This window comes from Molothrus ater, chromosome 6, assembly GCF_012460135.2.
Source record: "Molothrus ater isolate BHLD 08-10-18 breed brown headed cowbird chromosome 6, BPBGC_Mater_1.1, whole genome shotgun sequence".
Lineage (NCBI taxonomy): Eukaryota > Metazoa > Chordata > Aves > Passeriformes > Icteridae > Molothrus > Molothrus ater.
In genome coordinates, this window is record NC_050483.2 from 23,337,134 (window position 1) to 23,351,705 (window position 14,572).

The following is a 14,572-nucleotide window of genomic DNA, read 5'->3' on the forward strand; positions in this document are numbered from 1 at the left end:
GAGTATTCATCATTTTATATTGTGATGAATGTTGTTTTATATTTTCAAGTGATATTATGAATAATTCACTTCATCCTTTAAAAGGAGGTGTTTCAGAGGTGTTTAGCATCCTTAAATAAGTAAATCAAGAGTATAAAAATCTGCTCTGAATTTAGATTTACGCCACTCTCTCAAGTGACCTTTAGCTGACATTAGTAACAGCTAACTGAAAAATGAAGGGAAATGCCTTTCTGAACCACTTATTTTAAATAGTCCACCCACTGAAAGGTATTCTTCAACTCTAATATATCTAATAGCATCAGTATTTAGAGCCAAGAAAAAGTACCACACAGTCCGTGGTTTGATTTGAGGTGTTATTTTTGTGCTTTTGATGCACATCAGAATGGGCCTATCACTAACAGAAGTAAAGGTGTTCAGTTTTAGCAACTGCTGTTGCTTCCACTGTTGAGAGAGGAGCATGAGGAAATTGGCATATCTAAATTTAGGTGATTGGCATGAGGCTAAAAAGAAGCTTTTTACTTGCTTGTTTATGTGCAGTTAGGTATATGTTGGTAGTCTAAAGATAGAATAAGCAGAGGAAAGACAATGAAAGTAGTACAATAAACCACATTCAAGCCTTGCCTCACCTAGAAATGAAGAGATAAAGGGAAGTGCTGAATCTGACATACTTTTTTTCTTCTTTTTTTAACATTCCTGTTGTTCACAGACTTAACAGGCTGAAAATAATCAGCAAATCATAAACATAAAATCATAAAACAGACATCTGTCAGGTTCATTGAAGTACCTCATATGCATCCTCTTAAACCAAAGACACAGTCCATTACCAGGAATCTGGTTTGATAAGCCCATATCCTAAATACAAGGGAAATAACTGCAGTTAACAGAGAAGACCTAAGATCTAGTAAGCACATATTTGCTGGTAATACTCTTTATCTTTTGCTTCCTTAGCAGTAGAAGATAGGAAGTTGTTTATTGGAATGATATCCAAGAAGTGCAATGAAAATGACATTCGAGTGATGTTCTCCCCCTTTGGGCAGATTGAAGAATGCAGGATATTACGGGGCCCGGATGGCCTGAGCCGAGGTAAGCATAGCAAGAAGCTTTTTTGGCAGTTTAAGGATGCTGGATGCTGCCTTTTGCAACTCAGCCTGGCATTTGAGCTGTTTCTGTGATTCCCACCTACACCTCCTCCCTACCCAGTAAGCATTTTCATTCCTGTATTCATCTCAATAATTGTGGAGGTAGTGAACAACTTGATTCCTTTTTGTTCTTTCCCCAGGTTGTGCATTTGTGACTTTTACAACAAGAGCCATGGCACAAACAGCAATCAAAGCAATGCACCAAGCACAAACCATGGAGGTAAAACAAGTTAGTGGGTGTCAGGAGCAGGTGTAATTGTCAGGCAGTCACTATGGAGTTTCAGGGACTAGAGAGCAGAGAGAAGGACAAGTGCAGTTCTGTGTTTCTTCACAAAAACTGCTCCTGGACCCCTTGTGTTTGTTTTGCTTTATTTTTAGAGTTGGAGATAGAAACTTCATCTGCAAAGAAAATACTAAAATACAAAACAGAATTAAAAGCAAATGAGATTTTGAGCCCTTGATGAAATGTTCTATTTGAATATATATATTATATATCTATGTCTGTATGTATGCATAGAGGAGGAGGGGAATGATTCCAATGACTGGGTCTTAATTCAGTATTTTTGTGACTGCTGGGGATAGCAAGTATGTAATTGTTTGAATTGCTATTTGCAGGGTTGCTCTTCTCCCATTGTTGTAAAATTTGCAGACACGCAGAAGGACAAAGAGCAGAAACGAATTGCTCAGCAAATTCAGCAACAAATGCAACAGATCAGTGCTGCCTCAATATGGGGAAACCTGGCTGGTCTCAACACACTTGGACCCCAGTACTTAGCAGTGAGTTTCTGATTTGGGTTCTTTTCATCTCTTCAGGGATTGGAGTGTCTGACTGTCTTGCAGTGTTTAATATATTCATTTTTAGAAGGCTCCTGGAAGATAGGAGCTGGGTTCTTAATCCCCATTTTGTGGATCAGAAGGCTGAAATCGTGTTATGTGCTCTCATCTAGTTGGGATACTTTTATAGGAGGATTTCAGCCCCAGTCAGAGTAGCCCTAGTTCCTGAAACCTTGGGTTTTTCTCCTGCATTCTGTAGAATATGCTTTTTCTGTATATAGTATTGCCTCAATGTTTACCATATAAATGCCCTTTTCATGTCTATCTGATGACATAGTCCTTGTATTCCTTTATAATTTTCCTTTATTTCTGTCGTCCTCTTCCAGTGAAACCTGGAACAGTACTTGGTACTGTCCAGATAGAAAGGATGATCAGATTTGAAGCAGAGTAAATAAACCCAAACAACAACCAACCAAATAAAAGCAAAGCCTACAGAAAATAGAGAGGAGTTATTCTGTTCAGCAAAAATGATGTAACAGAGGGTAGACTGCAGTTTCATTTCAGTTGATTTTGCTGGGTTCCTAAAGGACGAACTTTTCAAAAACTGATATGCTTTTGCTCAAGAGAGTTGCCAGAGTAGGTCTGACAACTGTATTCATGTAATATTAAGTCTGAGGAACAGAAAAGGAAAATTTCATCTCATTCTTGGTATGGTGTATAGTTGAAACGGGACAATTCTCTTACTACTTTTTTAGTTTTGGTAGATTGGAATTTTTTTTAATAACAGCTAGTTAATAGAAAAAGGATTTGGAGATCTCTAAAAACCTTCTGAGCTAAAGCTTGAAATGTCTTTTATGTCTGCTGTGCATAAGGAGAGTAGAGGAGGTTCCCTCTCCTGGTGGCTCTTTCGTTTTGGTTTGGCATTGCCATTTGGCCCATGCTGGCAGTGTCAGCTGTACAGTCTGTTTTGAGGTAGCATATCCTTAGGGTTGGTAATCCTGCCTTAGGTGCTTTGAATAAGAATTCTCTCTCACTACTTATTCTGCTGGTTTTGTCTTTGTGTGTTGGCTATAATTTTCTCTCAGCACTGCTGATGTTGAGTGAGGAAAGCATTGTGCTGTTGCTTTGGCTGCAAAGTGCTGCATGGGCTACATGGAGCTTCACTGCGGTGGTGCTCTGGCTGTGCTGTTCAGGGAATTCTCTTTATGCTTTGCTGTGCTGTGGCGCATGGGCTGTGGGAATTCATTTGTGACGGCGCTCTGGCTGTGGTGTGATGCAGTTTCTCCCAGAAGCAGAGCCAGCCCTCACTCTCACTCTTGTTTTGTTTTTTGGTGTAATGTCTAGCTTTATTTGCAGCTCCTTCAGCAGACAGCAGCTGCTTCATCTGGGAACCTGAACACACTGAGCAGCCTCCACCCAATGGGAGGTGAGTTTTCTTCAACCAGAAGACAAATTCAGTGCCAAACAAAAGAGAACAAGGGTAGACAAAGTAGCCAAAAGGCTGTAGGCATTTTAATCTCATTTAAAATAAGTAGTCCTGTGTTTGCCTACTCCTTTGAAATGAAAGGAATTCTCTGCTACAAGTGTGGATGTTCCTTCTTAATCTTACTTAACTATTGTCCCCAAGGTAAGTGGTGGTATCTCCCCAACCTCTGGCATTTAAAATTGTCTTCCCTTATGGGTAGCAAAAAGAATGCTCTCTGTATTTGTTTTCATCCAAACAGATGCATATGTTAAGAGCTGTTTTTTGAAATAGGCACTCCCTAATGCACGTGTTTTCAGTGATTCTGGATTCTTAGTTTACCCATTTTCAATACCCAAGAACAAAGCATTTAAGTTGGAAATACATTGTTGTTAGGAATGTGAGCTAGTGCTTCATTCAGATTCTTTTATTCATTCATTTGAATTACAGTTCATTATGCCATTACTTTTAGGGAAGATCAGCTTCATAGATAAGAGTCAAATTCCTTGCTATGGACTGCTAGTCAGAATATTCACTGAGTATAGCAGTCCTGGAGCTGTAAATTGGTTGTCCCTTTTGTCTTCACACAGTTGGGAATAATAAAACACATGTTAGCAACTCCTTTCTCCACATTCTCTAAATTCTTCTGCTGGCAGAGAAATCTATAGTTTTGATTTTAATACTGAAGACTTTCAACTTTTCAAATTGCCTCCTGGAGTTTAATAGTAGTTGCCAGTATCACGTGCCCTTTCTGTGCAGAAGTTTATCCAAAAGTGTCTTTATGTTGGCTGGTGCACCCATCAGTAACAATTACAAGTGTTTGCAAAGTGTTACATTTTCATTTGTAAGAATTTTGATTTATACTGGAAGTTGATTCTAAATTCAGCTTGCTACTTTGACTTCTTTCATGTTAGACTTCTTCAGAGCTCTTAGATCCAAGACCTGTGCAAAAAGCAATTTTTTTTAAAAAACCATTTCACTGAAATCCGGTGTGGGGGTGATCTATAAATTATTTTGTTGGGCACATGATCCTGCCTTTCACGCCTCTTGTGTCTGCTTAAAAACAGGATGTAATAAAGAAGAAAGTACAGCAGTAAGCACTGGGGCAGAGGGAAGGGCATAACTGTCTGAGATTGAGAAGTTTCCAGGGTAATTCTTTCTTCGCTATTAAAAAACAGAACAAAACAAACACCCCCCCCCAAAAAAAAAAAAAAAGACAAAAAAAACACCACCACACCTTAAAACCTGAAATCCAGACATATAAATAGTGTGTTGCATGGTTATTCCAAATCTGATTCCTTACCAAAAAAGTTGTAGTTTTAAGGTCTTGATGATATCTCAGCTGATCTCCTTTCTTGAAATTCATAGAAAGAAAAATTAAGTAGGTTATTAGATCCCACGTTTACCAGACTTTGCAGACAAAATTTAATCTCAACGCTGTTTGAAAGCAGATGGGAAAACAGTGTGATGACAAGAGGACAGGTGCAGTGTGCACATGACAAACTGCTTCAGTAAGGAACAAGCTGCTCTGTTCTTCATTAGCTCCAACACTTGCACTTTTAACCCTCTGTGGCAAAACAAAAGCAAAATAGAAAACTTCTTTAGCTTTATGCTTTTATGTTATAATTGAATCTTGAGAATATAAATAAAGGCAGAATCCACTTGTTTAGGATACCTAATTTGCCAAAGGAAACAGATCCTGCCACAAACCCATAACAATTGAAAAAGAGTTTAAAAAACCAAACAAACTATACTGAAGGTATTAGAAGTACTTTAGAAAATAATTTGTTTATAATGCATTATCACTTTCTTACGTTGTCTGTTTACTGCTTAAATTACAAAACTGAGGTTTTAATTATTTGAGATGTGTGCTTTGCTCCCAAGGTCTTACTGAGTATCCAAAAGATAAGATACCACCTCTGCTTAGGATGTTCTGATGTTTTTAAATGAAGGGTGATTAATTTAGTTTTGTTTCTAATTATGTTGGGAATAAATATTAGGGATTGTCTGAATTCAGATGAAGAGAGGAGGAATTGTTTAAATAATCAAAGGTAGAGACAAAAAATGGAAAATAAGGGAAAAGTGAAGGGAGGCAGAATTGGAAGAATGGAGCTAGTCTACGAAAGGATGGTTAAAATTCAGGAGGAGATCCATTCTAATGGATCCTCTAGCAGAAAAAGAGAGCAAAATACAGTCAGTACTGACCAAATGGTTTCATTCAGAAGCAGTGGCTCAAAGTGAAGGTGAATCAGATTCATAAATTGACCAGTAAAATTCATAAACACAGGGGTCCCTTCCTCCCTTGCAGTATTCCTTGCTCCCTACACACAGCATGCCTGAGGTTTTGTTTTCCTTTCCAGTGGGTTTGTCCAGCCTACACATACGTTGGTTGATCCTGTGGTCACGAGTTGCCACTTAACAATTGTCTCACAATTGATTGTTGCTTCTTGGCTGCCAGGGGGACCAAACACAACATGCTGATGCTCAGCTGATGGTGGGTTGAAGCCATGACTTTGTGGCCTCTGTGGTGTGAGGCCTTCATGAAAGAATTTTGCACTTACTGCTGTCCACATACAAAGAGTGTGGAGGGACACGAGGATGGGAGAAGTTTTTGGCCTGGTGTCTAGGCAAGTTCTGTAGCTTGCACACAAGCTCTCAGACCCTGGCTTAACTCCTATGTTTTGTTGACTGGAGAGAACACTGCTTGAAAATGCCTGTCCTTTGGAGTCTCCATCTGGCGTAATGACTACCTGGCCTTTTCCAGAATCACATCTGTCTGGGCAAAGAAAAAGATGTTCAATGATAGCAAGGAGCTGCAATGTAGGAAAGATTGGTAACTAGTGTTAAGCCTGTTGCTTTTAAGCTCGCTGCCATTGGTCCCTGTGATGAGCTTGCTGTGTGTGTCACACGTGGGTGCCGTGGCAGTGCCAGCAGACACTCGCATTGCTGCCTGTGTTGCAGGACTGAACGCCATGCAGTTACAGAACCTGGCTGCCCTGGCAGCCTGCGGCCAGCGCGGCTCAGAACACACCAAGTGGCACCGCCGCGCTCACCTCCTCCAGCAGCCCCCTGAGCGTGCTCACCAGCTCAGGTAAGAGACTGCCCCTGCTCTAGCCTGACCCGCACTGCCCTGGAAGTCCTGTCACCTGTTTGTCTAGCCCTTTTTGTCACTTTCATGTTGATCTTTAATAGAGAAGCAGTTTACTAGTAGATTCACTGGCCTCTGTTTAGGATAGATATCTTTGCCACTAGCAAGAGCTTTTTTACCTGCTGTGTCTCTTCCTCCAAATGGTCAGATTAATTTAGAGTAAAAAGAATTTTTGAGGTCATCATGAAGCAGAAAGGTAGGTGACCTTCTTCCAGTCATATTATTACAATCTCATCACATATTTGGTTTATCTGTGATTTTAAGCAGGCACAGGTAAATAAATACACCCTGTTCCTCTCAATATGGAAGAGAAAATGCCTTTAGCATGAGATAAAGCATTCTGTGCGCTAGAACAATACAGTTTATATTCCATTAATGAAGACAAGGATATTATAACTTCCTCATAAAAGTAGAATAAACAGACACCTAGCACTTCTACTGGAAAGTGGTTGTATAGAATTTAGTGTATGAGTTGCACATAAAAATCAGTATCTTCCTTTTGCTTTTTTGTGTTTTGTTTGTTTTGAGTTGTTTTGTTTTTTAACTTTAGGTTATGTACATTAACCAGAGATACTAGAATGTCCAAGTAGTGTTCTTTTGCTGTCTTATTGTTAAATGTGATCATTAAATGCAACAAGCAAAAAACTAAAAATAAATTCAGTTGTGCTTATGGCAGACATACTAAGTTTTTATCACAAATGAGGATCCGTATTCTGCTCAGTTATTTTTATCCTATTTTGAGTTATTACTAAATCCTGTCATGAGAAGGGAGACCCTGTATTTTCAGGGTGTCAGTTTTCCAGCATCTCTGGCTTCTGTCCTACAGAGTTGACATCCTCACCTGTGATTGTGAGAGACCAAACACGGTTGGAGGAGGGGGTTTTACATTTCCACAGGTAGATTTTGAGTTGTGTAGGAGGACCAAGGAGCCAGGCTAAGAGATTTTAAAGAGATTACAAGGAAAAGCTGTTTAGAAAACCTTCTGTCACAGGATTGGGAGTTAAACCATGGGTGCTTTGCACAGTTTTCTACTTAAAGAAATTCCCAAGAAAGAATTAGTCCAAAGAGTGTTCTCTTGCAGGACATTTTTTTACATAAAAACTTTGTGGTCTGAAATCATTAAAAGATTGCAATTTTTAAACTTATCTTGACTCACAGCTATGTATCCTATTCTATAATTTAAAATCAAAAGAGAACAAACAAAAAACTATGAAGAGATTAGACTATAGAAGCGCTGCATTCATAACCCCCTAATGCTTCTTCATCATAAAGGAAGCATGAAGGTGAATGTATCTGACAGTTTCTCCTATATTTCCTCATGCTTTGTCAGGTTACAATTTGTTGAGATTGGCATTTAGAACTAAGATTTCCCTATTGGCTGTCTCGTCTGATGACTGCAGCAAGTTTGTTCTCTGTTTTGTTGGGGTGGAGAAGGGCTGGCAGGTTGTGAAGTTCAAATGTCAGATGTGCTAGAAAAAGCAGAGACAGCCTCTTCTCAGAAGTGTGCAGTGAAAGGACAAGGGCAATGGACACAAGCTGCAGCCAAGAAAATTCTGATTAGATAGAAAAATAAAATTATTGGCAAGAGTGATCAAGCTCAAGAACAAGGTGCCAGAGGGGCTGTGAAATCTCCATCATTTCAGAGACTGAGAATTCAGTTGGAAAGGACATTTTCAAATTCAGAGGTTAGATGAGCTCTGAGCAGACTGTTAGACAGGATAATCTACAGAGGTCACTTTCAAATTAAGTTATGCTACTATTCAGTGATTCTTTGGAATTGGCTTTCCCTCTCTGAATTTTGGCTGTTCCACAGAACTATGCAAGTTCCTTTTTCCTTGATGAGAGACATACTTCAGGACTCTTCCTTTTTTTATCATTCTCATGGAGGGGCTCAGGGATGGGGAGCAGCCCATTTTCCAGTACTTACTGTGCTGAATTCAAATAACCTTCTGATTATCAGTAATATCACTAAATGGTTTTGTGTCAACAATTCAGTTATCATGGTGGATCATTTGTATTAATATCCTATACAGATTTATCAATTAACTCTTCACAGGCCTGTAACATGAAGCAGGCACTATTGTCTTTTTCATGCCTTTTATCTAATTTCAAATATAATTTTAAAGAGTAAAAATCAGCTTTGTTCAAAATAAATAAAAAGTTTGAGAGCATGTTGTCTATAAGTAGTCACTGACATCAAATTCTGAAACAGTTCTAATGCCTTTTGTTAGAGGTATAAATATGCTTCACCTTTTAGGACTACACTCAAACTGAGATGAGGGGAAGCCTCAATGTGTACAGACACATTCAATCCCATGATACTTCCTGTAGTTATACAGCTTTTTGACTCTCTAGTCTTCAAGTAAACTAGAGATTCTATTTTGGTTAATATTCATATGTGCATTCACTCTGTATATGTTCACATAGAAGGCTGTTGGGCTCCACGCAGAAAACATCTATCCCTCCTGAGCCACACCCAGACCCTGAAGAAATTCAGTATATAGCAGTTCAATACCATGTGTTAGTAAGTGCCTACCTTGTCTGAGGGACATATGGCAACATCTACTGTGATAACCTCTTAAACCTAACTGCAGATGAGATGACTAACTCCTTGACTTCTCTCCATCTGTCATCCAAATGTTCACCTGATGCTTACTTGGACATCCCTGCTCAAATTGCATAATTGGTGAAAAAATACAGACAGTCTTTCTGCATAGTTGCTTTCTTGACTTTCTTTCATCTGCACTGATACCATTTTGTATCTGGGGAGCATGGAAGTCTACACAGTGCAGTCCATGGACTTATGGATGGGTTACCTGTTGGAATGGTGGAACTCAGAGGTGTTATGTATTGTTGCTGTGCTGCCTTCCTACCCATTTCAGATAATTTTCTTTAGATAGATCCAAGCACTATCCAAGTGTATTTTGATGTACGATGGGGTCAAATAAAACCTTCAGCTTGCTGAAGATCAGCTCTTGGAACTGAACAGTCTGCTGCTGTTATGTAGTTGTTGTTGCAGAGACCATGGCTGTAGATAAACTCAAACTAGCTTGTGAAAGGAAACATCCAAGGAAGTACTGTAGAAATATCTCAGGTTAGGAGTGTCCTGTCTGCCATCTTTTTGACATAAGCACCAATAAGAATTATCTGCTTCAGAGGAAAATGAAATGGTTGCAAACACTGAGGTATGTTTCTATTTGTCTTCCTTCTAAAGGCAACCTCAAAGCTTAGATGATTTTCTTGGACTTGATGTGTCTCTGGCAAAATTCTTTTCAGAGATAGCAGAATATTTCTGGTTTTACTGGAACTGATTCAGGTACAGTTCAGTCTGATTCATCACCTGAATTCAACTTTTCTTCAGGTCATTGATTGGATGCTACGTGACTGAATTAGGACAGACTTAGTGTTCTCTCAGTTTACCTACCTCCACAAGTTGTTACTTGATGTCCTTGTCTGAGTGTCATTTTCTTTCTAATAATACGTCTTTCAGTATCTTTCTACAGAGCTGTTCTTTATTACATATTCAAATTTTCTTTAAACCTTCTTAAGCATTTTCAGCTACTTCTGTTAGAGTTCACCTTTTTGACTAGATATAACTCAGTGTATAGATTTAAGAAAACATAACCTTAGCAGCAAGAAAAAACCCAACAACCCACCAAAAACTGCACAGAAACAACATTAAGAATTAGGGATAGAGTAAAGAACATGTATAAAACAATAATGATTTCCCATCCCCATTGCTTTGTTCTCTTTTCTGATCTAAAATATAACACAAGAAAAACAGAACAGAAATGTTGACTAGAACAGTGGAACTCCTTTGCTATTAGGAGTAGTCTGAAAAATAGAAGACTGACATATGAGGATATGATTACAGCCTACAAATACATTAGTGTTGTGATGAGGATGAATAGGAAAGAACAGACATTAGATATTTCAAGAACAGAATTGCAGGATATCAGGTCAAGTTGTCACCTGATCATTTAAAAATAAAAACCAGATTTTTCTTAGCATAGTGCATGATTAAATTGCAGAAGTTGTGCCTTAGAACATAGTAGAGTCCAACAATTTGGTTTTCACATTGTGCTGAAATTAATGAATGAAAATTGTGACTTTATTACAAGGCATTGCCTTTGGCTGAAAAAATCCTAGATTCACAGATGGCTCTGTTGGTATATAGGCTATATGCAGGAAGCATTCCTTTGTAATTGCCCTGTATTTTTGCTCTACTGTTACTTATCTGCCTTTTGTCATCATCAGAAATGTGATGCTATCTTCAATTCCATTGTACACAAGATAAAGAAAATCCAGACAAGTCTTTTGTTTTCTCAGCATTTTCAGTACTAAAGTATTTCTTGTTTTGCCTGAAGAAATTATTGATAAAGGCAGCTAAACTAAAATAACCGTGTGATCAGCTTTTTATAGTGGTTTAACTTAATTTATTTAAAATCACAACCTTTTAAAGTAGGGAAGGTACCCATATTCCCTCTCACCTTGTTCTCTAGCCTTTTTTTCCTTAGCTGCTGCTATTTTATTTGGGATAGGTTTGGAAGGGGTTTTTAAAATTGTGTTCTCATCTGTCAAATAGAGTGTCTTTCTGAATTATAAAGATCAGCAATGAAATGTTGCAGAAACAAGTGATATTCTAAAATCAAGGTGAATGTATGATTTCTGAACTCTGGCTTTGATTCAGTCAGCTGTGCTAATTTTTCTACCAGCTTGAGGGTTATATTGTAACTTGTTCTCTGTGTTTTCCCAACATTTAATATGCTACTGATAGTAAGACAGGAAGTGTGTCCTTTCATCAGAGTAAGCATCTTAAAATAGTTTGGGACATTATCTCTCAATTTTTGATTTAATAGGACAGTTTGTCTTAAAAAGTACTAGAGGAGGTTTGTCATTCCATCTGTTATTACAAAAACTGGTATGAAGTGCAGCCCTCTGGTTCTCATGCAGCTTCGGTTAGGTACAGCTACTTTAGTTAGGGGGTTGTTAGGCTGTATTCCATTTACATAGTTCCAGTATCCCACCCCAGCAGAGACTTCGTGCCATAAACATGAAATGCTAAATATGTAGTGTGGATGAAACTTCTTCAAAGATGCTAACAATTCTTTCAAAAGTTTTAATGAGCATAATTGAGAATCACAAAAACATGAAGAAAATTGAAAATGCCTCAAATTCAGTTCTTCTCTTACGTTCTTGGCCAAACTGATAAATTCCTCCTGCAAACAGATTACAAGATACCCCTACAGCATCAGTCTTCAGTATCTTTTAATTTTTAGCAGTCATAAATATTTTCTAGTGCATCTTGTGCAGGAAATATAAACATCTTGGTTAATAGCAATACACATAGCTTTTCTTCTGCAGTAGTGTAAAAACCTGTTAGAAAAACAACTGCTATATAATCATAAAAATACTATGCATTTCTTATTTTATCATGTCCATAAATCTTTGTAGCTGACCTCAATGTGAATTTCTTTATCTTTTGACATACTAGCTTTCTTTCTCATTATTTTGATGTTGACTTCTGTAGAAGTAACTGTACCTGGTGTAGAATTTGGAGAGCCATGTAAGCTGTTACTGTCCTAGGTACTATATTGGTAGACTTCTCTAACTGAATCAATGTAGTTGAAGATGTTGCTGGAATAGAGGACAGACTATTTATTTTTGGATGTACATTTCAAGACTTCTCTCAGTCCTAGCCCCAGCTGTGGCAGCAGGATTTTTAATAGAAAATTATTTAATGTGTCAAAATAATCTAGGCATGTGGTGTTACTGTTCTGGCAGAAAACAGTATGTTCAGCTTTCTGTAATGTCCCTAGTACCTATGTTGCAGATCTTTTTCACCTTGAGTGATGTTTCAAGGATATGTGTTAATACATAGCAAGTGACTCTTACTTTAGGCAGCAGGAAACAGGGCATCACTGCTGGTTACCTTATGTTGAGATACAGAGTTTAGTCAACATTTATATAATGTCTCAATCTTACATGTCTTACACTTACTGACATTATTATTGCTACAAAGAGTATAGATGTTATGATGAAGTAGAAATTTTTAAAAATGTAGGAAGGGCCTAGAACATAACATGTATGTTCTTATATAAAAACATATAACAGTATGATCAATCAAGTTGTGTGGGTTTGGGTTGTTTTTTTTTTACGTAAAGTGTTCTGTGTTGCCTGGATCTGTTCCTTACTAGTTTTTTTCTACTGGAATAACTTTATGAAGAAGTTGAATTATCAGGACTAAAAATATGAGATGAAGTTTAATTGTTTTATTTTAATAGCAGGTTCCTCACCTAGTTCCAGTAGCAGCTCCTCTGTTAATCCAATGGCTTCTCTTGGAGCTTTGCAGACACTGGCAGGTGCTACAGCAGGCCTCAACGTTAGCTCTTTAGCAGGTAAGTTATGTCTAGTGCTGATTCTCATCCCTCAGCCTGTGCTAGGTCTCTGGGGTGATTTTTTTTCTCCCTGCTTTCTGTAATTGTGCAGAGCATTTGAAAGGTTGTTGATCTGGCTCAGTGGAAGCACTCAGTCATCTTTTATTTCCTCTTTCTTACACAGGAATGGCAGCCTTAAATGGAGGACTTGGCAGTGGTGGTCTCTCAAATGGGACAGGTAGCACAATGGAAGCCCTCACACAGGCTTATTCTGGAATCCAGCAATATGCTGCTGCTGCACTGCCCACACTCTATAACCAGAGTCTCTTAACACAGCAGAGTATTGGTGCAGCAGGAAGTCAAAAAGAAGGTAGGCAAAAAGTTGTAGAAACTACTTAAGATGGGTTTTCAAAAGGGCAAGCTTAGCCCTTGCACCTACTTTACCTGCAGATTTTTTTATTTGGTGTCATATTTTAGAATCCAGGAGTTACTGAAGATAAAAAAGGTCTGTCTGTGGGATCTTTCTACTAAGGGCTGCCCAAAGTAGTTTTTATACAGGATGTTTCTCATGGGGTTTTTCTAGTCTTAAGTGCTTCCTTAATTGTACTCCTGTATGTTCTCAGAGGGAAGGAGAATATGAATGTACAGCCTGATAGATCCCACTGTCAGAGAATCAGATGTGGTTTTGTTAATGCTGTTTTCTGGGTCCTTCACCTCTTCCAACAGCCAGCTACTTACAGCCAGTCTTTTCATTCTATAGATTCAGGTTAAATTTAATATGTAATGTAATGTAATGTAGAATGTAGGAGTACATTTCCAGCAAAATGGTTATAAGAGAATCTGTCAGATTACAAACAATGTGATTGTTTGTATTTTGTTTGGAAATTTACTTAGTTGCTTTGGACCGCAATTTTTGCATAGCCATTTTTTGTTCAGTCACCATCTAGCATTCAAACTTACTGTTCAGTTGTCATTACAGCAAGTATCTGTGAACCAGTTTTGGCACAATGTGTAAAGTACAAACGAAAGTGGTCAGAAAGAGCTAGAATTATTTGAGTGATCAATCCCAGCAAAGGGTCATGCTCATTCTGGAACCAAGTGCTCTGCAGTACTGTAAACAGCAGTTTCATTGTTTTATCCAGAAAATCTGTCTTGACTGGCTCATCCACCTTTTTTTGTGCACTGGGTATGTGGTATCCATGCTCTTTCTAAATTTATTTTCCTACTTGTTTGAAGGTCCAGAGGGAGCCAATCTGTTTATCTACCATCTTCCCCAGGAGTTTGGGGATCAGGATCTGCTGCAGATGTTCATGCCATTTGGAAATGTCGTCTCTGCCAAGGTTTTCATTGACAAGCAGACCAATCTAAGCAAGTGTTTTGGTATGTCAGATCTACAGCTTCCTTCAAGGGGAAGCAGTGGGGCAGACATTGATCTCTTCTCTCTGATGACTGGTGACAGGACCCGAGATAAAGGCCTGAAGCTGAGTCAGGGGAGGTTTAGGCTGGATATTAGAAAAAGGTTTTTCACCCAGAGGGCGCATGGGCATTGGAAGATGCTCCCCAGGGAAGTGGTCACAGCACAAGCCTGACAGAGTTCAAGAAGTGTTTGGAAAGTGCTCTCAGATGGACAGTGTGATTCTCAGGGTGTCTTGTACAGGGACTTCAGTGATCT

At 38.5% G+C, this 14,572-nt stretch overlaps 1 protein-coding gene across 1 annotated transcript in view; it reads left to right on the plus strand.

Annotated features, from left to right (window-relative positions):
• The window catches only part of CELF1 (CUGBP Elav-like family member 1), a 58,895-nt gene that overhangs the window by 34,080 nt on the left and 10,243 nt on the right, over window positions 1-14,572 (plus strand). Inside the window, 9 exon segments of the mRNA XM_054515102.1 lie at window positions 949-1,083; window positions 1,280-1,359; window positions 1,755-1,916; window positions 3,258-3,339; window positions 6,337-6,380; window positions 6,382-6,466; window positions 12,808-12,921; window positions 13,085-13,270; window positions 14,137-14,280. Coding sequence (XP_054371077.1) covers window positions 949-1,083; window positions 1,280-1,359; window positions 1,755-1,916; window positions 3,258-3,339; window positions 6,337-6,380; window positions 6,382-6,466; window positions 12,808-12,921; window positions 13,085-13,270; window positions 14,137-14,280 — 1,032 coding nt within the window.